The 24,659-nt window shown below is 39.6% G+C and overlaps 1 protein-coding gene across 1 annotated transcript; it reads left to right on the top strand.

Moving 5' to 3' along the window:
- The first annotated feature begins 873 nt into the window (after nucleotides 1-873).
- On the top strand, nucleotides 874-23,410 carry CCDC158 (coiled-coil domain containing 158). The gene is given in 17 exon segments (XM_065634308.1): nucleotides 874-1,110; nucleotides 1,517-1,626; nucleotides 1,882-2,209; nucleotides 2,553-2,629; nucleotides 4,320-4,434; nucleotides 6,789-6,908; nucleotides 9,872-10,354; nucleotides 11,121-11,310; nucleotides 12,194-12,346; nucleotides 12,811-12,902; nucleotides 13,685-13,843; nucleotides 15,550-15,642; nucleotides 18,444-18,607; nucleotides 19,951-20,018; nucleotides 21,571-21,780; nucleotides 21,988-22,089; nucleotides 23,284-23,410. Coding segments are annotated over 17 exon segments (2,724 nt in total). The 5' UTR covers nucleotides 874-927; the 3' UTR covers nucleotides 23,361-23,410.
- The last annotated feature ends 1,249 nt before the right edge of the window (nucleotides 23,411-24,659 follow it).

Genomic DNA, 24,659 nt, shown 5'->3' with positions numbered 1-24,659 from the left:
TGGGCAGCTAGGAGAAAAAATACAGAAATAAAAGCGAATCTCTTTTCAGAAGGTAAACCAACGTAGTTGTGTTCATTCGATAAAGTATTATTTCAGTTGTTTGGACTTTCAGACCTGCTAGTGGCAAAACAGGATAGTTCAGCTGACTACACTGTAGCTGCAGCAGTTGAAGATGTGGCAATGTGTTGCCAAATGTGTGAACCTGGAAAATACAAGTGTTACCAAAGAAATTTAGTTTCACTTATCTTTCCAGTTATTCATTTCAGATGGCATTTGTGACACAGCGCGGTTGGATCCTCTTCTGTACTCAGTCCTGCCTTTTCAGCAAATGTTTCTATGTGCTCTTCTGCAGGGAGGCGCTGGAAGGACAAACTGAAGAGGCTCTGAAACTCCGTGAAGAAGCTACCAAATTCCCAGTGGAGTCAACAATACATTCTTTGAGTCATGAGGAATCCCTACCAAGCGGCAGTATGCCTAGCGTGGGCATGTATTAAACATTTCAGAAAAAGATTGGGGAGTAAATCACTACGAACATTGCAGACTATTATGTGATGTAGAAGGGTGCTCATGAGTTCATGTTTTGTATTTCAAGTTGAATCTTCTTCAGGCCCTGCATCTTGAGCAGCTCATTGATGCGAGCCCAAGGTAAAGGCAGAGCAGTTTTGAAGTGTTCCCCTCTGAACGCTGTGGCATTCCCCCTACCTAGAATTGTCCTTAGAATTGTAAGACGATTCCTAGGTTTAAATACCAAGATAGGCACTGAAAGGCAGCAGTGCCCCATGGCACCACTGCCCAGTTTGTACAGATGACTGATTATTCTCATGTAAGGGCTCATGTTTAGCACTTAAATTGATCTCCCTTTCAGGTGCTGCTAGCCCATTTCTCAGCAACCGGAATGTTTTGGCTTCTTCCGTTCTCAGCACAGTGATGGAAAACTCAGCCTCCTCTAGCACTGGTAGCAGTCTACCCAGTAGTGTCTGCTGTTCCAAATATGAAATACATACTGATTCTGAGAAAAAACCCATGAGTGGTCCTGGCAGAGAACACATAGAAAACATTCTGCAAGAGTACTTGCAGAAAGGTAGAGATGTGCGCAAGAGGCTGAATGAAGTGAGTTGCAAACTTGGGGGAACTTTTTAAGTAGAGGAGCTTTTGTCACTGCTGTGTCTGTCTTTGAACAGTGTTGCTGGTGCTATTTTGAGCAGCCTCTTGGCTGCTGTAAATCCTACTTGGCCTTTGTGCTTCCCACATGCTATTTGATAGACTGAAATAGGTAATGGGTAATGATGATGTTGGCATGATCCCCGTAACAGTGTTCCATGCATAGTCTGTCCACCCCGGCACAGGGTGACTAGCTGATTAACTAAGAAATAGGGGGAAAAAAGAAAATGGGGAAAGAAACAAAAATAACCTCTTAATTCCCATACCCATGCTACTCTTAGCCTCATTTTTATGGTAATTTATTCACTATTTTGCTTGGTTTAGCTTGGTTGTTTTGTTTGGTTGTTTTCTTTAGACCACTGAGCTACATGATCATCAGAAAATCAATTTAAGAGCCATCATTGCTGATTTACAGACCAAACCAACGGAAGTGCAATTGGAAAGAGATGCACTTCAGGATACCAGGTACGAAGACCAAGGCAGATGTATTTTGGAGAGTCTCCACGTGAGCTTTCAGAGGCACACCTGATCTTCTAAGTGAGAAGGTGACCCTCAGGAATGAAGACAACAAGACTGTGTCACCTTGGTTTAGAAAATCGCTTATTATGTAGTTGTAAAAAACAGGAGTTAATCAACCAGAGTATTATGTCTATTAGTCAGGATAAAAATCTATGTTGCAAATCTTGTTTTGTAAATTATTTCTTTGCTTTCCAAATTTAGACAAAAAGAATCTCAGAGCCAAGAGAATGAAAAAATACAGCTAAAAAATGCTGTTCAAGAGCTGGAAGCTGCCAACCAGCTGCAGGAAGAGATGCTGAGGGAGGCTGACAGCCAAACTGAGCACTTGAAAAAGATGGTCCAAAGCCAGGAGGAAGTACTTCTGGAACTACACGGCATCCTTAGGGACTATGAGGACCGCACAGGCAAGAAACTCTGTGCACATGAGAATATTGCTACCCTGCGCATCCACAACCTGAGCACAGCATTTGCTGCTGTCTTGCAAGATGTAGACTCAGAGGTGTCATACCTCAAGGAAAAGGTTGTGCTGGTATGTGAAGAAAGTGCTACTTCTCCTTCCAACACTCTGAGTTTTGTTTTTTTAGAAAATATTTTTTAAAACTCTGTGTGAGCTCCCATCTAAACTGGCCTGAGGAAATTGTTATGGCATAAATATGTACAAATGCTGTTTTGCAGTTGAGATGGCGGGTGCTGGTATGCCAGGCTGCTGCACTGTCCCCAGCTGGAGACTGGGTTTATTGCTAGAATTTAGGCTGTAGTCGGCACATTTTCACAGTTCAAGGTGGAAACAAAAGGAAGGGAATAACACTTTGGAAACTAATGTTTAGACAGTGTTTTCTTTAGGCGTTAACATTGTTATCTGCGTACAACAGGTGGAAGAAGAACTGGAGTAATTGAAAAAAGATTCACAGGCCCAAAGGCAACTTCTGCTTCAGCAACATCGAAATAGGTACCTGTTCTCCATTTATTTTTTCATAAAATATAGACAGTTTTGCACATGTTCCACAGATAATTATTTGATTATGATATTGGGAGGGTGTAGATAAATGTAAATAAAATAATGAAGGTAATCACTTGGGTGATTACATCAGCTTTTTCTTCCTGATTTAATCAAGAGCTTTGTCCTTCCTTGTTCAAGAAGTCCTATTTTTCCCAGCTGTCTACCTGAATTATACAGTAACCTGTTCAAAATAAAAGGGTAAATAACTTGATACATAACAGTTCATCCACAATAAAATATCAACATTATGACATTTCTGGCTACTGAAAAATATCATTACCTCTTCAGTGGAGAAGCCATTATTTGCCAAGACTGAAATTATAACCAGTATTTTCTTTTTAAAACAGGTTTGAGCAGCTAATAAGTGAGCATGAACAGGAGGGGGCAGCACTAACTGACGAAGCTAACAGTGCCCGCAGCTATGCCAATAGTATCCCAAGCCAGCTGGAGATCATTCAATGTTTCTTAGTTATAGTACAGAAAATGTTAAGAGTAACCTTCATTTGAGACAAAGCTTGTGCTGCTAGTATACTCTATTCTCTGCCCTACTCTTTTCATTTCTCAGTGTCTTGGTTTAAAGAGTTAAACAGTCCTTGCATAAATTATGGAATGAAGAAAAAAACCCCCAAACATGCTATATAAAGGAGGGGCAAAATGATCGTGCATTAGGCAAACTCTGAGAACTGGGAGACTTGCAGGCTTGGTCTGTTGTCAGTCCACTGTGGTTCAGAAAAAGAGTAAGGTCAGCAATAGTCGGTCGGAGTACAAGCTGTGGCTTAAGCCATCACCTCTGTTCTTGTCACCAGCTTTTGGAATGACTGATCTCTGGTATCAGTCTGAGTTGGGAACAGCTTCTGCAGAGCACCTGGCTAAAGTTGGATTAAAGAAGATATAAACTGGATTAAAGAAGATATAAACTAAGAGCTGTGGCTAAATGCAGTTTTATGTGGCTGTATTGCACTGTGAACTTTGTCTTCCACATGTTCAGTGGATTCAGATTCAAAATTAATTTCCAGCAACCTTATCAGTTGAATCACATGCTTGCATACATGTACAAATAGTAAGAAATGGTAATTTTAAAGAATGGTTAATTTTCATTTGTCATAAACAGCTACGTTTGTACTGTTGACTTCGGCAGTAATCGAATGAGTATAAAAAACCACTAGTTCTCACCAGCCACTTGTCTTAAAAATCAGTACTCAATTTATCTGTTAAAAAAGGAGGACATGCCATGCAGTGTTCCAAACATGAGATTTTGAATCTCGGTATGAACTGTGTCTGACTTGCATAGTTGAGACCGAATAGCTGATAGCAAAATGCTTCTCAGTTCTGCTTGCAGAATAGTTGGAGTGCATTTGGAAACAGACTTAACTTTCCTAGAACTTACTTGGGGATAAATGGCATATCATCAGGAATAAAAAGTATTAAGATATTAATTCTTTTATGTGAGGTGGCTCTCAGAGGGCAAATCTGACCAGTAAGAAGGTGTACTTTTCATGTGATCTCACTGGGAATGATAATCATACTTTCAAGCAGTACGTTTCAGTGGTTATACTGATTACAGCAAAACCAACCATAATTGTTTCATGCTTTCACAATTTTTACAGTTTCTGATTTCTCCATTTAAAACATTTTGTAGAGAACAAACAAGAAACCAAAATGCAGTGCATGTGCATCAAGTTAGTCACCTGCAATCTACAGTTCCTCAGCTGCATTCTGAATTACAAGAGGCTAAGAGGATGTATGAAGACAAGGTACGTATGGGTCCATACGTTAGGATTAGTGCCAGCTAAATTGGCTATGTGTATCGTGAAATGTTCTGGATAGATAAGTAAAGTCTTTTGGCAAAGCTTTGCTTCTGAAAAACTGTGTGGACAACAAGGTAAATTACATTATCCCTAACTCTGTGTTATTTTCAAGAACAAGTTATATTTCTCTAACACAAACCAGCTTTGCAGAATGTATTGACTATGAAGTAGTTTTGCAGAATATATTAAGAGCATACCATAAATGACGCCTTCGGGAAATAAATAAAATGGTTCTGCGCTACCAACATCACTTGCACATGCTGGACAAGATGATCATTCCGCAATATCACTAGAGAATATATCAGGAAAAATAGGCAGGAAAAATAGCTTCTTATTTAAGTCGTACTGGCCAGAAAAAACTTCTGGTTACTTTGTCTTAGTAAGTGTGAGGACAGGAGAGCACAGGGAGTACAACAGCGTTTGAGGTGCCCAGAGATGCTTCAGTGTGAGTTAAGAATATTAACCGTCATTGAAATCCACAGGCTTCCTATCAGCAGGATGTGATATAGGCAAAAAAAAGACAGGCTCACCAGCACTTGTTTATTCAAATAATTTCTTAATCCCATTAGAAAACTTTAGTCTTGACAAGCTTTTTTATAACCACACTTCTCCCCTAAGACAAACTTTTTTCCTGGTAGTACAGCAGGGAATTACTGCAGACACATGGAGAGAAATTCTTGCAGTGCCATAACAGAATCGCTGCCATGTCACTAAGTACAGGAGTTTATATCCCCTTTCCAAATCAATCGCTTGTGTCTTTCACTTATTTTGCTGCTTGAGATTCCATTTTTATAAACAATTTGATTTTCTTTAAATTCTTCCTTATTTTTGGTAGAAGGTAGCTCATTTTTGCCCTTACAAAATGACCTGAAAACAGTTGCTCTCTACTCCCTTGAAAAATTTGGGGGGCTGACCAGTGCAGAAATGCTTATGGGTCCAAGTCCATCTTAGATTACAAGTCATGAGGATTTTGGCATCCTTCTGTACGCTACTGGAAAGGGACAGCTAAAGTCACAGGAGTGCCGTGAAGTTTGGCAGAGCTGTTAGTCTCTGATCCAAAAAACTCAGAGAATGGAATGGCAGGGCTGCGGCAGGTCAGGCCTGCGGAGCCATGGTGTACGTGTGCTTGGGCTGCACAGCAGAGCAGGGAGGATGATGTGTTTGCCTGTTCCTGTAGGTTTCCACTCACACTGATCAAAACTCACACTGGTCAGTTCAATAGTGGTTTTTCGTGGCATTGTAACTGAACTATTGTGAATTTCTAAATTAATCTCCATTACTGTATTTAATCCTCAAGGAAGAGTACACTATACACTGCACTTTTCATGTTAGGTCTGTTCTTTTGATTTAAATCAAGCAGTGCACAGGATAAGGTCATATCACATGTAGCTGTAACTGTGGTGTTTATTTCTTAGGACTGCTCCCTTTGAGAGTGTTTACCTCATAATATGTAACATTGGAAACTGGGATTCAATTTCAGGCTATTTTTCACAGTCTACCCAATCCAGAAAAGGTTGGTTTCATATGTCTATCAAAGCCTATACTACTTGGTCCAATACAAATTGCATTTGTATAGGAGGTGTAATACACTGAATTGCTTAGGTAGACTTCAGTGAGAGACAAGTTGATTGCTGGAGATCACTTGATCTCGGGCTGTGATGTGGAGTCCTTCCCGGGAAGGTGTGGGAGAGAATCTACATAAAGCTTTTACAACTGTATGTCTCTCTTTTACAACAAGCATTTCTCATCAGCTTCTCTGGTAGGAAAACACCTTAGCAACTAAAATTTCCGAGGCAGTAGGTGCAAACTACAGCCGGTGTAAGCTGTTGGCACCAGGTACTTTCAGCAGTCAGAAAATCTGGTGCTTAACTAGTGGATACAAAAGTACATATGTGGGTGTTCTCTTTGGATATGCCCATGTTAATCTCTTTCTATTTATTAAAAAGGGTTGTAGACTGGCCTGCTATCTCATACACTGTCAGAACTTTCAGAGAAGGGTGTGACAGCCGCTTGAAACAAAACATGTTCGCCTGTAGATTTCTGAATGTCCTAGTTTTGGATCAGAGTGGAATCCAATTAATTCTCAGGAATCTCAGTAAATTCTGCAATGAAGTCAAGCTTAATCACTGAAAGAAGATAATGGAATTCTGAATACAGCTAGGGAATACCTCTGTGGAGCCAAAAGATAACATTTGGACATCTTCAGGGTAGAACCTAAAAGAAAACTACAAGAAATCCAATGTACTATTTAAAGTAGAATACAGTAGGATAATTCTTAATGAATTTTGTCTTTATTTTAGCTCAAAGATCTTGAGAAGGAGTCACACCCAGCTCATTCTGAGACAGCCAAAGCTCAGACAGAACAGGATCCACATGGCCAAGAATCTGGCAGTCTGGAAGACCAGATTCATCAACTGATGGTAAGAACAAGTGATAGCATTGAAAAAAATCTTTCCTTCTAAAAGACTCTTATTACTGCTGGTGTTCAGATACACACATTTCTTGTTTCCAAAGTGCAGCAGCCCCCTTAAACTGAAGTTTGAGGATTATTTTTACTAGAAATTTGAATTAGCTGTGCAGGAAGTTTCCCAAAGGCCTTTGCAACTAGCAATACAGGACATTCAGGATTAAGATTAACTTTGTCATAAATTCAAATTCCTTGAATTCCTTGAAGCTTATGCAAATCACATTAGAGATGCTGAGTCACCTTCACTTTAACCCCATAGTTTAGATCCCTCTGTTAAGGAACCTTGGTCGCTTAACACATATTTTGCAAGACATATCCAGGATTTTCTCAACAGCACTAAACATTCCTTTGTAACTGACTGCAAATATTCACAGATTGAACATGCAGTGTAGAAAAGTTTTGTCACATAGGGTTTGATTCATCACAACTGCCTTCATCTACTACAATTAGCCTTGGTTTTCTTCTTACATAAAATTATGCCTTAATGACTGAATTTTGGGAGGTTAGTTTGTGTGGTCTCATTAGGTTTGTTTGCCTAGTTAGGGTCACAGTGCTTCTGAAGGAGATGGTGAAATAATTTCATTCCAAATGGTGTTATCTCATTCAAGAACATGTTGGTATAAATCTTTTCCTACGGATTGTACATAGCTGTAGTGGAGACTGCAGTCAGAATAATAATTACATAATTGAAAGTTAGGAATCTAATTTTAGGACCCCTTTTGTTTCTTTGTCATCAGTTCATGTTTTCGTTCTGCCACTCTCTGAGCTTCCTGCTTAGTTTTCTACTTCAGTTTTAACAGATAGTCTTAGCTTCCGAAATAGTAGCAAAAGTTATTAGCAGACGTGTCAATTGATAATTCAGTTTGGGCACATTTTACATTCATATTTTTGATATTAGCAGCTCCGAAATGTGTATGTCCATATTTTTAATATTATTTACATTTTAAATTATTTATAATTGTAATTATGTACTACTAGGATTATGTCTCAGTTGAAAAACTTTCAAGCTCTGATGAACATGTAACAAATTATTGCATTAAATGAAAGCGATGAACAAATCTAAAGACAGGTATTTATCGAGAGAAGCCCTCCATGGCATGTCATATGGTGCTTTATTGTTTCTCATTTGATGTTGACCCAATATTATCTTTTTTCATTTTGTACCTTACACTTGTTTTGGAATAGATATAAATGACATCAGGCTCCAGTGTTGAGACATTACATGTGTGAAAATAATTACAGCAACAATACATAAACTCAAAAGTTATTACTTTGTTGGAAGAAAAAGAGCAGGAGGTATCATGCTGGATTAGCCAATATTCCTGTCCCTGCTAAGTGTAAAACATGCGGTAGCCACTATTCAGATAGGTAACTGTATAATTGAATGTCGCTAAAAGAAAACCAAGAAATCCTAAATGGGATTCAAGGAGGGAGATGACTTCAGTTTCTCGTAGACTGAACTTCATAAGAAAGAGATAGAACTAAATCTAGAAAAAGAGCAGAACAAGCGGATTTGGGATCAGAACACAGACAACAGCATCATCATTGACCATCTAAGGAGAGAACTGGATGACAAAAACATGCACTTGCAGCACATGGAAAGCACAGTGAAGGCCATGAGGGCTGAATGTCACAGACAAATGGAGAACCAGGTTGGTGAGCAGCTTCGGCATGGTCATGTTCAGGATATAAAGCACACAGACCGGGCGTTGTTCTTCAGATAGAAATGCTCTAACTCTAGTTACTGTGGTTGGGACCTCGTGTGCCAAAATTTCCCTTCCAAAGATGCAGATACATGACAGTCAGAATTTGCATCTTTTTTTCTATCAATCTGGCCTGTCCAGCCTTTGTTTTTGTTTGCTGACGGGGCGCTAGAAGCATTATTTTAAATTTTGACTTGTGATATATAATGCTTAGGAGAAAATTCATGTTCTGCTGATAACGTGTTCGGTTTTGATTGCAAACCTCCCAAACAACATTTTGTAAATTTCCAGGAAGTCTAATGCTTCCACATGTAACAAACAAACAGTTGAAGGCAGTATTTTCTGTAGTGAGCTCTTCTGTGAGGAGAATTAGTAAATTAAAGGCCTTCATACCACCTTACTTTATGTAGTTCTTAATGAAAACATAATGAAGTTTGTGTTATAACTCTAAGCTGAATGCAGTGCTATGTCAGAAAGAACTACTTCTAACAAAGTAAACTCCTAGACACTGACCTGTAGTACAATCCTCTTTCTTCAAGGCTTCAGCCTGTCAAAAAATGAACTGTAATTAAGTAACTCACTGACAGTTCCACGAGTTACTTTGCATTATGAGTAAAGATCAAGTTAATTCCTTTATTTTGTACCAAATCACGGGCTTGTCCTACCTCACACATCCTTCTAGGTTTTCTCAATCCATTATTTTTCCTTTAAAATCCTCTCACCAGGATGTTAGTTCTTCTCTTCTGTTTCTGTTCTGTACTACTAGCAGTTCCTGAGTTACAGTACTTTGTGCTGTCAGTGGTGCACATCACTGTCTGCAGAAATAAAGTCAGTGGTAAATTAGTCATGTACGTATTTTTATTCCCAACTTACAGCACAGTCAGTTGAGTTTTAACACTTAAATTCTTTAGCCTGAACTGCTATAAATTATAGACAAACATTGCCAGTTTATTCATTTTTTTGCATCAGTTAGAATGTATTTCATTTTCTGTGATTAAAAAACCCACAATATTTCACGTAGCACTTAGTTTATTAAAATGGAGAAAGAGGAAAGAAAGCCAGAAGAATCACATAGTCATTGTAGACCAAACCTTGCTGACCTGTAAAACTCAAGTGGTTAAGATGAACTATAGAAAACCAGAAATGTGACAGGGAATTCTAAAGGTAGAAATAAATGTTTCTCTTGGTCAATCATTTTATTGCTATTATTCAGATGGCTGCAATTAAGGAAAAAAATGAAAGCGTTGGTAGAATCTCCTCTTTGACTGTCCAACTGGAGTCGACAAAGGAAACACTCCATAAGGTTAAAGAAGATCTTACAGTCAAACAGATGGATTTGGAGACTGCTGAGAAAACAGCGTCAGATCTGACAGCCTGTCTGCAGGAGAAAGAGAGCGCCCTTGAGGTTACTGAGAAGGAAATCAAGGAGCTCCACTCACAACTTGGCAGTAGGATGCAGGAGCTCCAGCACCTGAAGAATGAAGAGAACCGTTTACGCAACGTGCAGTCAGAGTGCGAAACACTGAAACTGCAGGTGATAGAGAAGGAAAGGATTATTGACATCTTCCAAAAGCAGATTGATATCATCACCCAGATCGTGGGCCAGCACAGTCGAACTGCTGGAGCAATGGAAGTCGAGAAATCTCAGCTTATAAAAGATCTGAATGACTGGAAACTTGAAGCACAAGAACTTAAGGTGTGCAAATGATGTTGTATTTATGTCTCTCTAAGACAGTAAATGTTTTCTGTTTTAAATCTGTACCTTAATGTGCTAATACTGGGGTTTTAAAGCAGGTCAGACGATGCGCCTTGAATTCTAAGAGCACTAGAAGAGTTAGTGGGCAGAGAAGAATAATATGACCACCAAAAATGAAAATTCACTAGTGCAAAGCTGTTGCCAAAAGGCTCCTGAAAGCTGAAATGTAGCATGCTGTCCTCAGTGGTGCAATTATCCACACGAATAATGGAGCCAGCAGTACAAAGTGTTACTGAGAAATAGCAGACGGAGAGCACTCAGAATTCCCAACTAAGGACACTGTTTCTAAGTGGTTCTTCCTCAGACAAGAGTTGCGTGACAGGGTAGTTTTAGGCAGGTCAGCAGCTTCAGAAAAAATTCACTCGAGATTGAGAATTTAATCCTCTTCTGTGAAAAAACTGTTGAGCATTAAGAGTGAATATGGAGGTAGTGCTGCAAGAGGATGGAAATAATATCTATATCATACACCTCGTAAGGTTAAACATGCTGTAAAGCCATCAGATCAGATTCTGTTGTGCCCTTTTTGCCTGGATTAGGAATTTTCACAAAAGTAATCTTTGTGTTCTGCTCTCGTTTTTCCTTTCTTGCCTCAAACTGTTCTCTGACAACTGAGATTTAAAGTAGCAATGATGTCTGCATGTCTTTGTAGTTATTTTATATAATTATGTATATTACACATACTTGGTCTTGGTTTTTATATAAGTAGATTGCAATGGATGAGAAAGAAGCCAGAATGCATGAAATGGAGACCAGAGTGAGAGAGCTGGAACTGGAAAATGTTAAACTCGTAAACACATGCACTGAGAGGCTCTGTGCGCTTAATGACATGAAACTGGAAAAAGACCAGCTAATGAATGAACTCCAAGGCAGCCAGAATGAGCTAGCTGGCCTGGCAGGTAGGGAGCCTCCACTTAGCTCAGCTCAGATAAATTGGGCTGATGTTAAAAATAGAATTTTGTCTTACTTGCTGAATCCAAATAGGGCTGCCGGTGTCGGGTTGCTTCGGAGTGAAGTCATGGGTTGGGATTCTGGTACAGAATGGTGGGAATACAATCTTTATTGCAGTCTCTCACTACCCTGAGCAAAAATATTTAAACTGTCTGTCTCTGGAGACCAAAGAAGCAGATCTGGTAAATCTCAGAATAGAAACTTGAGTGCTATTTTCCGAGTGGTATTTAAGAGCACTAGTGGGTCCCTTTAACCATCTGTGGCTAAATTACAGTGGAACTTGGTTTTGTGGTGGGCTTGCTACAATGTTATTTAAAAGTTAATGTCCTAACTCCAAGCATTGTTTAGAGGGCTGGACCTTTGAACCTGGCAGCCACCTCGGTCTTCTGTTCAATCTGCACTGCAGCCCGCCAGATGATACTGTTCACATGCTTTGCTCTCCGCACAGCCCTGGACTGCCATAAAATGCCCCCCTGATAACATTTGTTTCTTCAGAACTCAGCTGTCTCTCACTTATAGCCTTAACTTTCACAATATGCGGTTGGTTCTAGCAGCAGGAACTCAGAAATGTGGATTTCTATCACTTTCTCAAGATGTTGCTTTGGTGAGCGATGGAAGAACACATTTGTTTCTGGTGCAACAGCAGTGAACATGTAGGACAACAAATTCCTAGTTGTGCCTTTGTTAGCAGTGGGTGTTATTTGCTTTATGTCTTTGGTATCTCCATATCTAATATTCATTAAAGGGAGCAGGTGACAGATCAGCATTCTTACTCTAGAAGAATGATTATTTTTTGTCACTTTAATTTTAATCTTGATTTACCCTTACTAGAGGAATTTGAAGATCTGAAGATGAATTACCAGGATAAAATCAAGGAGATGGAAAACACTATAAACAGACTGAAAATGCAGCTGAAATCTGCTCAGGCTGAACTAGAACAGACCAGGACTGCTCTAAAGACTATGGAGGGGTGTGATGGCCATGGTAATTATGGATTGAACTTCTCAAAAATCACACACATTTGTCTTTTTAACATGGGGATTTTTGTAAGTATCAATCCCTCAATAGATGATGTAATAATATTCCAGATATTTTGTGTAATAAAGAAACAATATTGCAGGTGATGACATTTTAATTTTATTTTTTGTTTTTATTTTACTATTTACTACACACTGTAAAGCTTAGACCATGGGCTGAATTTTCTCTGATCTTTATTCAGATTGCCAGGGAATGCTGTCATCTCGGTTTGTGTGTGCGATGGGTCTGGTACCACTACTTTTGACAAAACTCCTGCTGATTGTGGTGGGTGATTGGTGCACATAAGTGACTAGAGGATCCTGGTTCAACTTATTCTAGCATATTGCTGATACTGATTTTGAGAGTCTTTTGTCAAAACACATAATGCATAATCAATGTTGTTCATTGAGAATTCACTTGGTCTTTTACAGCTATGAAAGTTGCAGTGGGAATGCAGAAGCAGATCACAGCTAAGAGAGGACAGATAGATGTGTTACAGAGCAAGATTAAATTCTTGGAAGAGGTAACAACAAATGCAGCTAAGGTCACAAATGCTCCAAATAAAAGTATTTAACTCTATTTAGACAAATTGTTCTTTGGAGAAATGCATGGCTAGAAGCACAACTCATGCAAGAAGGACCAGAGGGAATGTAATGGGCACCTTGTCTGGCATCCCACCAGCACGGAGCTTCCCATATCAACTAGTCTCCTCCACAGAGCCAGGTTTTAGTTTTTCTTTGTTCTCTGTGAAAGAACAGTACTATTTTCAATGAGAATCAGGCTCTTAAAAATCAGTTCTTTTTTAAAAAAACCTCATGTAATGCGGTCTGGCCCACAGTGTTTCCCCTCTTTGTTTTCTGAGGCAGTTCTGGTTGTAAACTGTATGTCAAGGTCTGTCTAGCATGTTGAGGTCTTTCTAGCATTTTCTGTGACAAAGATATCATTGAGATATCAATAGCTGGAGTTTAATGAGTGATTATTTATATCTACTCACTATGACCTGTCCTCCTTCTTTACTGACTTGGGATCCAGTGGATCCTGAAGCTTAAAATTCCAGTTTCAAAATCAATATAATATCTGAGATGTTACTTAATCAGCACCAATCTGATTGTACTTTCTTTCTAAGACCTCAGTTGAAAAACCTCATCTTTCTGCAAGACATAATAGCTAAGCTTCTGAAAGGGTTAATTTAGATCTTATGAAGGGAATAAAAAAATGCAGAGAACAAATTATGTGTTATGTAGGTAGTTACAAATTCTCGACTCATTCTTTGTTGTCCTTAACAACTTGTTAACTTAAATTCAGGAGAAGCATTACCTCAGAGAAGAAAACAGTAAACTAAGTCAAGAATTGAGCTATATTACAGCAGAAAATACCAAGATTGATGGGGAGCTGGAGATCCTGAGATCACAAGACAAACGTCTGAAAGAAAAAATATCTAAGATGGAGACAGCCCTTGATAAGGTACCATAAGGTAGCTTTCAGTTCCGGGAGACTGCTGGGTGCTTTCCTCTGCAGTCACTGGGGAGGAGATGTCTGACCTCCTACCTAGATTTATTTACTATGTCCTACTCACTCTGGAATACTTAACTGAAGAGATACCTATAGTTAAGACCATCTTCTGTTGTGTATTTTTTTTTATGGTAAAAGGCTTCTGTTTTCATTAAGATAATTCTTGATTTATTTCTTTCTAGCTCAGGGAAATGCAAACAGCGAGGGATTTAAAGCAGATTGCCCTTCCAGGCAGTAGTGCTTGCTCCTGCATGGCTCCTTTCCCTGGCGAGAGAGGCTGTTATTCAGTTATAACAGGGGCTCTGCTGGAACCAAGCCTGAGCACACACCGACTTGATGCACTTGACCATGCTCAGTCCTTTCTGGGGCCTGAGTCAGCCAGCTGTGGTCCCTCAGGGCGAGGGAAGTTTTTAAGAACATGGTGGTGTTGGATCTGCCTTTTTTAGTGGAACTTTCTGTTGCTGACATACCTGACTCTTAAGACAAGGTTCTACATTTTGGTCCAACTAGCACATAAATCCCAGGTGCCTACAGGTGAGCTGCTGCTCCTCCAGAAGGGAGAGTCCTTTTCAGCTGCTCTGAATTTTTGCTTTTCAGGATGTAAGTTTCCATATGAAGTGTCTTTCTCAGATTGCTTCATTGCTTTTAAAAAAAAATAAGAGTGATACCTTACCCCAAGGCATTTCTTACTTTAAAGGCTTGACACTGGAAACTGAACTTTCTTTGTAATACATATTGTTGTGCACAGTACTGGCCACCCAAGAGATAAGCTGAGACACAGTGAGGGCAGGTGCTTGCTGCAAACGAGCACGCATGGTACACTGAATAACAATTCTTAGAAATTCGTAAAAGTTGTACTGTGTCATCTGACAGGACACTAGTATATACTGTTACAGAGCATCCATGGTATAAACATGAGAAAGTGTAATTTGCCATCTTGCTCATCATTATTGATTCAGAGTTAAGTGTTCCAAAAGCTGTTGCTTGTAACCATATAGCCACAGTGCCTCAGTGAGCCTGCACTTGCCTCAGTGGCAGTCACAAAAAAGCACAGAAAGAGAGCCAGGTTTTACTTTAAAATAGAAAGAGAACTCTGCTGGAGTGATAAAAGCAGTCTGGTTCATAAAGGTCTCTCCTACCTTTTGTCCTTCACTGTTTTGATTTAGTGCTTCCTCTCTTCTTGCTAACTATCCTGGTAAGTACTCAATGAAAAATAGTTAAATTATTAGATCTTGCCGTACCTTTTCAGAGGAAACTGTTTAAAGAGGAAAGAGCATTTAACAACTTAACAAAGACCGGTCAACAAAGTTAAGAGCCATCTATTTTAAAACCTAGAGTATAGTTTTGTCTCATTAGCACATTGGAATTATCTAATCTCAGAGGTGTTCAGTAGGTCTAGGACTGTCCCTGGCAGGATTAGCTCCCTTCTCTGGTGTTATGGTGTGCATATTATAGCTACTAGGATCATATAACCGGTTGGTTGCCAGTATCAGAAAAGCATCTGGTCATCTTCCAGTATTTCTATACTTAAAGCAGCAGACAAATAAAGCTTCTATATGTGTACATTGTTGTTTCTTTATTGGAAAGAAAACACAGAAAAGTGTCATTCACAGGAAGTTAGTAAAATTAATTTCTGCCTCTTATACCCTCTCTCACAGGCATCTGTACAGTTTGTGGAGTGTCAGTGCATAATCCAGTGTCAGGAACAAGCAGCTATGCGCTTCAGACTGCAGCACACTTTAGATGTAAAAGTAAGTACGTTACTGAGAAGTATGAGTATAAAGCTAGATGCATTTACTTTGCGGCCTAACTTCTGGCTTAAGCCGATTTATTGCAGAGTACTCTCAAAAGTCTATGTTCTAAATCCTTTTTTCACCTGGAATACCTCATTACTTTACAAGTTATGTTCATAATTTCAGTTTCTAAGTGCTATTTACAGTAAGGGCATAAAAAAATTAAACAGTTACAGAAATATTTGAACATACGCTTCAGCTGTTAAGCATTTGGTTTCAGTGACACTTCAGCATCTTCTTGCAGCTTTAGACAAATAACAGCTAGAAACGTTCATGGTCTTATTACAAAAAATGCATTAGAGAGACAAGGTCTGTAGGGATGGATAATGCCTTTTACAGCCTCAAGTTGCACTGGGCAGGTTGAGGTTGGATTTTGGAAACAATTTCTTCCTGGAAAGGGCTGTCGGGCATTGGAACAGGCTGCCCAGGGCAGTGGTGGAGTCACCATCCCTAAGTGGGGTCAAAAAGGTACAAGAAGTGTGGGGCGGTGTAGTTTTGTGGTGGCCCTGAGATGGTCTCTGCTTGAATGGTTACAGAGCATATGTTAAAATTCTCCAAACAAATAAAACTTCCATTATTGCATGCAGTCACTCACTAAAAGCATCATGTCTGAGCACACCTAATAAGTACTAAGAAATGTTTGGAGAATTGAGTGTTGGATGTTATAAAAGATGTGACTAAAAGAGATGCCTGGTTACCAGGGCCTTGCTCTCTATACCCGCCCACTCTACTTGGCTCGTGTTTTTCCACAGGAGCTGCAGGGCCCTGGTTACTCGTCCGCTTCTGCTTGGGGCAGGTGGCGGCACATGGCGCCTCTTTCCCAGCTGTGCTCTGCTGTCCTGGCTGGCTCCTGTGCCCCTCATGTGAGTACCTGCTTCACAGCGAAACTGCAGCGGAACAGGGACGCTCCTAAGAGTCAAAATAACATGGAATTTGTAAATGGGAGAGCATCTGGTAGAAGTGTTTAAGAGCGAATTCTAACCACCAAAGATGAAATAATTTTCTGTAGCTTCTCATACAGTACAACCTTTCACATTTTTGGTTTTTTCCATTTGCAAAATATATGTAAGAACCAAATGGACAGTAGGAAAATCTGTAGATTGTAATAGGAGTTTATCTTGTCTCTATCACCAATAACATTTCTAAAGTATTACAATTGAAGTTACTCAGCTCTAACCAGTTTGTTTTTCACTTTTTTTGTGCTGGTGCTTTACTTGCCATAAGTCACATTTGTCAGTGAAAATAGACTTGTACATAGTTCCTGATAAATTTCACCAGCTGATTGACCTGCAATAGCTTTTAATATTGAAATATTTTTCCAAGCTGGCCTTCACTGATTTTAACCAGTTTTATCTAAAAAGACGTATCATTGCCCTTCTTTCCTTCTGTTTTACACATCTACATTTTTATTTAAATTAGATACTAGTGTCATTCTGATTTTTTTGTTACAGAAAACGTCAACTCGAATCTCTCTTGCAAAAAAAATATGCTTTGATATTTTCTATATAGATTTTGTATCATTCTCCAGAAGGGACCCAATGTGTCGCCCACAAAAATTGGTAGAAGTGTTTCCATTATTTTTTTACCTCATAATCTGTTCGAGACTGCAAGCTAGTGCAGATATTTTTAATATTGTCTCTTTTACTTTGTGATGTGGTGCCAAAGGGCAGTTAATTCTGTGAAATACCTACAGCATCAGACACTCCCATTCTCTGTTCTTTGAGTTAATCAGTTTATACTTCTGAGGATAGAGAAGGAAAAAGGACCAATTTTTCATTTAGTACCATGGTAAGGCCCTAACAGGTTGTAGGAGAACTTGATTCAAGGTGTCCTTGAACCTTCTTGCTTCCTGCATGATTAATTACTGCACAAAATGAAGCAGCTCGAACACTTGAGACAGAGACTCAATAGCACGGTTTCTCAGCAGCAATGTGGGAAAGAAGGATTTGATCTGACTCAGTAGCACATTGACCCATGTTTGTAGCTGGTTCCATCCACAAATGAAGTGTAAATAAGTGGGAGAAGCTCTTTGAACATGTGAAGAGCTGAACAGTCTGAAAAATCCAGTTCTTCATAGAAATAATTGTTTCTTTTGAACTAGGCCTTTGCCTCAGGTCTTGATCAGTGTAATGAGAAAAATACTGCACTTCACCTCAGAGCAGGGCTGTGACACTCAAGTGGTTTATATTTGCCAACAACTCAGCTGTTACAGAAATTAATGCCTAGAAAACACCAATATACTGGTATTTCTGTCTTCAGAGCTGTGTTTGTGTATTGTGCATTAGTATATTGGATCACAGGTTAAAAAGGAGAAAAAAAGAGTTGTCACATAAGCAAAGATTAATGGTTCTGGGTACGGAAAAAGATAATGGTTGTATGGGGGGGAGCTTTCATAATTAAAGGCTTGTTTTGATTTTTTGACCTTGAAACAGCAATAGTAACCTTTTTACAACATTTATTCAAAATGCAGATGTTAGCTGTGTTCTGCCTCAGGCATATTTAGTTGCTTTACACATTTGTCAGGTAACTTTCCACATCAAGACTGCAGTCATATTCAGAAAGTATTTTAATAGTCTTCAAGTGGTCATAATCTAGTCTCCACCACTTCTTAACTAAAACTACAAAACCCCCACCCTGTTTCTAACTGATAGGACAGGAATAGAGGGGGAAAGAAACATGTGACTTTGGAAGAGTATGAGTAAGAGCTGAAAAAGAGAGTGCCTTTATAAATAGTTTGTAACTGAATTACTTCATTTCAGATGCCTTCCAAGGGAGGTGTTTTGAAGGAAGAACCATTGCAGGATCTGAAGAGGATTCTTCAAGAATTAACAAGCTCAGACAATGACATTCCCACTGTGGATCTTGGCAAGAATGACAGCAATGGTGGGAGAAAATCACCTTTAGCAATCGTGAGGAACACAGTGTAAGAATAATATACTTTTACTTCTGTTGTGTGCTGTGTACTCATATTGCCCTCTAAAACTAGGATCTGGCCATTGTGGCAAGTGTTTAGGGGCTATAACACCTTCCTTGATATTTTTTTTTTGTCTATTCAAAAGCTGAGGTTGTCACAAAAAGGCCTGGCAGAGAGTAAGAAGGTTTTGTATGCTAAAGAAAGAGATCCCTTTGTATGTTTCAAGGATATATAGCAGGGAGTTTTGGGGTAGATATGGGTACAATAGCAGAGCTCTTGGTGGAAATGGAGCATTTCTACAAAAGGTAAACCTTAAATTCAGCAGGATTTTACTTAGCTGGAACACTTCCAAGTGCCTCTTAATGCTGGTGCTTAAAATGAGTGTAGCTGGTTTTTCTGGAAATTAATCAATGATCCATTTCTGTTCTCTCATCAAATACCACTGTACTCTAAAAAATTACAGTGCCTGAGAAAAGACATAGGTCCAAACCCGGAAAAGGCAAGAATTTATATTATGGTAGTCATTTGATGCTATTAGGTGAAATATGGGCTAAAAAGCACCTAATAACTGGAAGCGAGTCTGAAGAAGCTAAATGGAAGTTAATTTGTGACTAACCGGAAAGAAGATTGCAGTGACATTACTTGTCAAGAGCAGAAGTTTATTTTATTTTTTCCATATTTATGCCTACCTGGTATTCATACCAAATATAGTCCTTTATTTCCCAAAGATATGGATTTCTTCAGTGGCCTAAATTCACTCCAACTCTCAAACTTTTTTAGTGAACTCGTATAACAATTTTACCTGGTCTTTTCTTCGCTGTTAGGACGTGCTGCCATTGCACTCTATTTAAAAAACAAGCTGATCTTCTAAAAATGTGCAATGTAGCAATCCTCTTGGCAAGGCTTTTGCTGTGGTTTTGACAGCGCTATGTTTTTCCATGCAAGGAGACTGCAGCTAGAGACTCTGCTGCTGAAAGCACCATGGAAAAGGATACTTTTGGCCAGTGAGAAGTGCTTTTGCTTAGCTGAGTAACCTGCTTCTCAAAGTACTCATTTGAGATTCAGTTCCTGAGGCTTTTTTAATACAGCATCAGTCCTGAGCTTCTTTGTATTGTTTTATGCATAATTCTAAAAGTTTCCTGGGAATTAAAAAACAAAGCTGTGATGTTACTTTCATCCCTTCAAGAAAGAGCTCTGGAACTTAATTTACATTGTTTGCCTTTAAGATAAAGGTATAAGATCTGGAGATTACATATGAGTGCTTCACGTTCTCACTGCAGAGACTCCCTAGCATTACCAGAGCTTGGCATAATCCTTCCAGAATGCAAGTTTTGCCACTGTTTTGCTTGCAGGGATCCTTCATCCTTACACACTACAGATATTCAGTCCCAAGATGTTACGCTGTCCTTTACGTCCCCTGGTAAGTTTTCACTGGCCACAGTGATGAATGTGCCATGTTGATGTGGAACTGGAATATTACAGAATGTTACAAAAAATACAGCCCAGATACAGGGACCTATTCCAAGATCATTTATTCAAATACCTTTTCACAGTTGCTATTACAAAGTCTCCATTGCACTTAATGCAAAATCTGTATCTTGTTGGAAACCAGCTCCATGGAGACTGATACCAGCACACCTAGATGGTTATTTTCTATCGTAGTTATTAGTGAATAGTGATAGTCTTGTCTAATTAGCGTGGATAATGTTGTCAGATTTTGGTGCCTAAATTGAGTCTGTTAAACTCTGTATTCAGGTGTCTATGGATGTGCTTTTGAGAGGAATCGTGTTGTTGTAAATGCCTTTGATTTCCTTCGAAGAACTGGGTGGTCAGTACCTTTTGAAGTACAGTGACATTAATTTAGTAACCTAAGCAGAAATAGAAGGATATGGCTTTGAGTATCAGGGTTTGAAGATACTGGTCTTAGCTGCCTTCTGTTTTGTTGCCCCTAGATTCTCCATTCTGTGAATTTTCTTTGAAAATTGCCTGCAGATGCTGATACGTTTAATTGTTCTCTCTTAATATTTAAGCCACTGTGCTTCAGAGGTAGGCTAGATCTCCTCTGTTTGTCCTAGATAGGCTAGATCTCTTCCGTTTGTCCTAAGCAACTACTATGGGTCCTCTTTTTAAACTTCTGAGCATTAAAGAACATCTCCTGAATAGACACTGTCAACCTTCTAGCAATCCTGCAACACCCAGGGATTTTTCCTAGCTTGCAAAGCAACTGCAGGTAGTGATATTTCCATAGAAGATTCAAGGAGTAGTTGAAAAAGGGGAATTTTTTTAGAAACCCCCAATAATTTGTTTTCTAGATGTTCCAGGAGGGATGTTAGGAGTAAGGAAACAGACTATGGGAAGAAAAAGATTTGTAGTGCATCTTCCCCTTATTGGTTGCATATAGCCTTTTTTTAACCTACATGCTGAATGCTGTACATATGAAAATGTTTTGCGTAATCCATTGATTGTCAATTTCTATGCATATCTTGTCTCTTTCCTTATGACTCCCTTTCTGCCAGGAATTCAAAGCTTTTCAATTTGTGATTGGAAAGAGGGGAAATGGCAGACCCACGTAAGCAATGTTGTTTTTTCTGCTTTTTATACCAAGTAATGAGATCCAAGTCAGCAGTAACGTACAGGGAGTTTCAGCTGTTGTGAATAGCAGCTATGATACTCCCATCAGGCCTTCTTGGAAGTAAATGTGAGGTGAGTGGCTGGCAGAAAGAAGCAGGCACAGCTTTCTCCTGGGCAGGCAGCTTTAGCAGCCATTCTTCACCGGACCATTGCTTTAACAGAAATAAGCGTATTTTGCATTAAGGCTCTAGTCTCCTGTTGCTTGGCTACTAACAAGGAATGGAAAGGATCAGAGAGCGCAATGAAGGGAACCCACCTTATAACTCTTACAGAGAAAGTGTTGACACTGGGGGAGAGTGTCCAGGTGTGTGCTTACAGCTCTTGGCTTGGTGATCTCCTAGCAGGTACATCCATCTTCTCAGCAGCTCCTTGTCGCACTTCCTGCCCCAAGAAGGTCTCTCGGGAGGAGAGATACAGAGACAAGTCTCCAGTACACTCACTGTTGACTTCTCCACCCGCTGACGTGTCGGCTGGCCCCAGCGCCTCAGCAGAGCACCAACGGTGTGTGAGGAAGTGTGGCTCTCTGGGGGGAGCAGCGGTACCCCAGACAAGTATGTGTGTCCAGTTTACAGTTGCAAAGAGCTTGGCTGGCTCTCTTCCCAGCCAGTACAGTCAAGGAGTTACAAATTGTAGGTTAAATTCAGCCCTTCAGTAATTCTGTAGAAACCACTGGAGTCCCACTGTCCTTCAATGTTTAAATGATTTATGACTTTTTTTTTAGTATATGATACCATATTGATGATTAATTTTCTTACTAGCTTCTCAGCCCATGGAAACTAGCATGAATACACCTAGGAGGCTGCAGAACAAGATGGAAAGCCTGCAAAACCTGGTGGAATCATTACAGACAAAAAACCAAGGTGCCAGAATTTACCAAAAATATTCCTATTTCATTTAATATACCCACACTCTGCAGAAACTGTTCCTCTTACCTGCCAAAGCATTGCCTATGTTTCTGCAAGAGGTCAGGTTTAGATGTACTAGCAGTACCCACTTTACATTATCCTGGTCCTAGGAGAGTAATTAGATTAACTCCCCAATGCACTGTTGCTCAGCCCCTTAATTCTAATAAGCTTCAAGATTCTTAACATTTCAAACATGGCAGCTGGTCAGGGGTGCCTTCACGTGCTGTCACATGCAATTAAATGAAATTTTTAAGAAGCTGATGATGTTTTCATGGAAATGCAAAGGTACTCTGACAGCAGTAGGCTCCAAAAACATGGTTTCCAAGCGGTGGCCTTAGAAGCATACCCATCTTCCTCAACTCCTTTAATCTGAAATGGCCACAGTGTCGATGGAGAACTTTTCAAGTTCTGTCCATGCTCCCTTTGAAGTTACTGGTGAAATGCTCATGATTTCCTGTGATGGCAGGAGGCCAAGTGAGATGGAATTTCTTTTCTTTGTGCTTTTTCTTACTGCACATTACAGTTGCTTCCCCTTTAAGTCTCCCTGCATAGTTCTGGGTAATTATCATTTCCCCATATCATACAGCGCACACATGTCAGGGACATACAAGTAACCTGATTTAGATAAAACTGATCAAATTATTTATTAAAAAGTATAAGGTAGTGTTCTCATTTTTATTCTTTGCTATCCATTAAGATCTTCAATTTGCCAGTTTTCTATATCCGTGTAAAAATATTTATTCATATGTATGAATAATGTATCAAGAGTTACTATATAAAAATGTGGGGAAATTCTTTTAAGAGCACACTAGATAACCTTGTTTCCATGAGCACTGGGCCAAAGGTATGAATTTGACAGCATCCCATGAGAGAGATTGTGAAATCAATAGTGTTTTGCCACTTCTTCAGCATTTGATGTTTTAGTTTCACAAAGCAGATGAGGTGGTGCCTGTTTATAAGTAGGTTTATCTTTTCTGTTAAGACCCTGCATATAAAGAAATGCAAACCAAAGTGGTATTTGTAAGGGCTTGGTAGATACAGTGTAATGTGCAGGAGGGTATCACAAAGCTTCTGGTGTCTGCACCTGAGGCCTCAATCGTTTTAACCTAAGGTGGTGTTCAGATAATCTGTTCTTGCTGCTATTTTCAGCCATGTCATCAACGATTGGAACTCAGGAAATAAAGACAGAGAAAGCAAAGGAAAAGAAGAAAAAGCTGTCAAAGTGAAGATGCTGTATGCATTAGTGATTACTTTCACGTATGTACATTGAGTTTAAAATATGTTGTATTTTTTAAAATTAATAAACATTTTTAGAGTTTTGTTAATTCTTGCCTTTAACCAGGACACTCTATTTACAGTTTTTACTTTTAAATGAGTGGTAAGTAGAGAGGAGTAAAAATACATCTAAATACAGACTTTCCCTGGCACACATTTTCAGTAGCTATGTATTGTGAGGGACTCTGGCCACAGGCCATTGCTGACTGCTGCAAGTTCCAGTATTTATTCAAAGTGTTCTAGTTTGGACTTCTTATACATATAAGAGAGATGTACCAAATTTTTAGTAACAAAAGGCTGAGGTGTAGGGAAGGAGAGCATATATTCAGCCCATAGCCCAGTGGTTAGAGAATGTCAGTGAAAAGTGCACTCACACTTCTGTTAAAGGAGCCAAGCTAAAAAGAGTTTCAAAAGACTGCAGGCCTGTGAGAATGGAAAGGAGCAGGTGGAGATGTATAAAAAGCCAGAGAAGGGAGATCTGCCAAGCAAGAAGGCAGCTTAACATCCTTGTTCTGGAATTCAGCGGAGTTGGGAACAGGTCTGGGTTTCCTCCCTGCCAGCAGCAGAAGGGAAAGAATTGGCCTGGGGAGTTGAAGGGGTCATAGACACGTGGGCTCCAGAGCAGCTCTGTACAGCCTGGACTTGGCAGCACAAACAGCGATTTGTTGTTCCGTCTTATACAGGTGGATGACAGGAGGACTGTTAGGCAGATCTTGCCCACAGCAGGACACTACAGATGACAACCAGCCCCCTAGAGAGAAAGCCTAATAGCAGTCTAATATTTTTTGGATGGAACGTTTGGAGAGACTCCAAACAGTAAGTTGAACTCACAAAGAGAACATGGGACAGGCATGGTTTTTGCAAAGGCACCTGCAAAGTGAATACGAAACAAACAAGTTGCAATGCAAGTTTCTATATGTGACTTTAAACTGGTTTATGCTCAACAAGAGCCCAGTACCTGTTCCAGCCTCAGGCTGTCTGCTCACCTCACCAGCAAGGTGCAGCAGTTAGCATTCGTACACCAAACTACTTCACAAATAGAAGTAGATTGCATTTCACCTAAAAGTAATCAAATTGTCTAATTTGTCAGAAGTTTGTTGTCAGCAGCATGAGCAGGTGAACTCTAAAGGTAGGTTTGTGGTTGCAGTATTTCTGGCTTTGCCAAGCTGTGAGGGAGACAGTTTATTGTTTGCTTTCAGATATCCTGAGCTGCTGACTGCTAGACTGTTACATCCATGCAGGAATGTCAA

The sequence above is a fragment of the Caloenas nicobarica genome, chromosome 4, assembly GCF_036013445.1.
Source record: "Caloenas nicobarica isolate bCalNic1 chromosome 4, bCalNic1.hap1, whole genome shotgun sequence".
Lineage (NCBI taxonomy): Eukaryota > Metazoa > Chordata > Aves > Columbiformes > Columbidae > Caloenas > Caloenas nicobarica.
The sequence above is the reverse complement of the archived record's forward strand: the minus strand, read 5'-3'. Positions and strand labels throughout refer to the sequence as shown.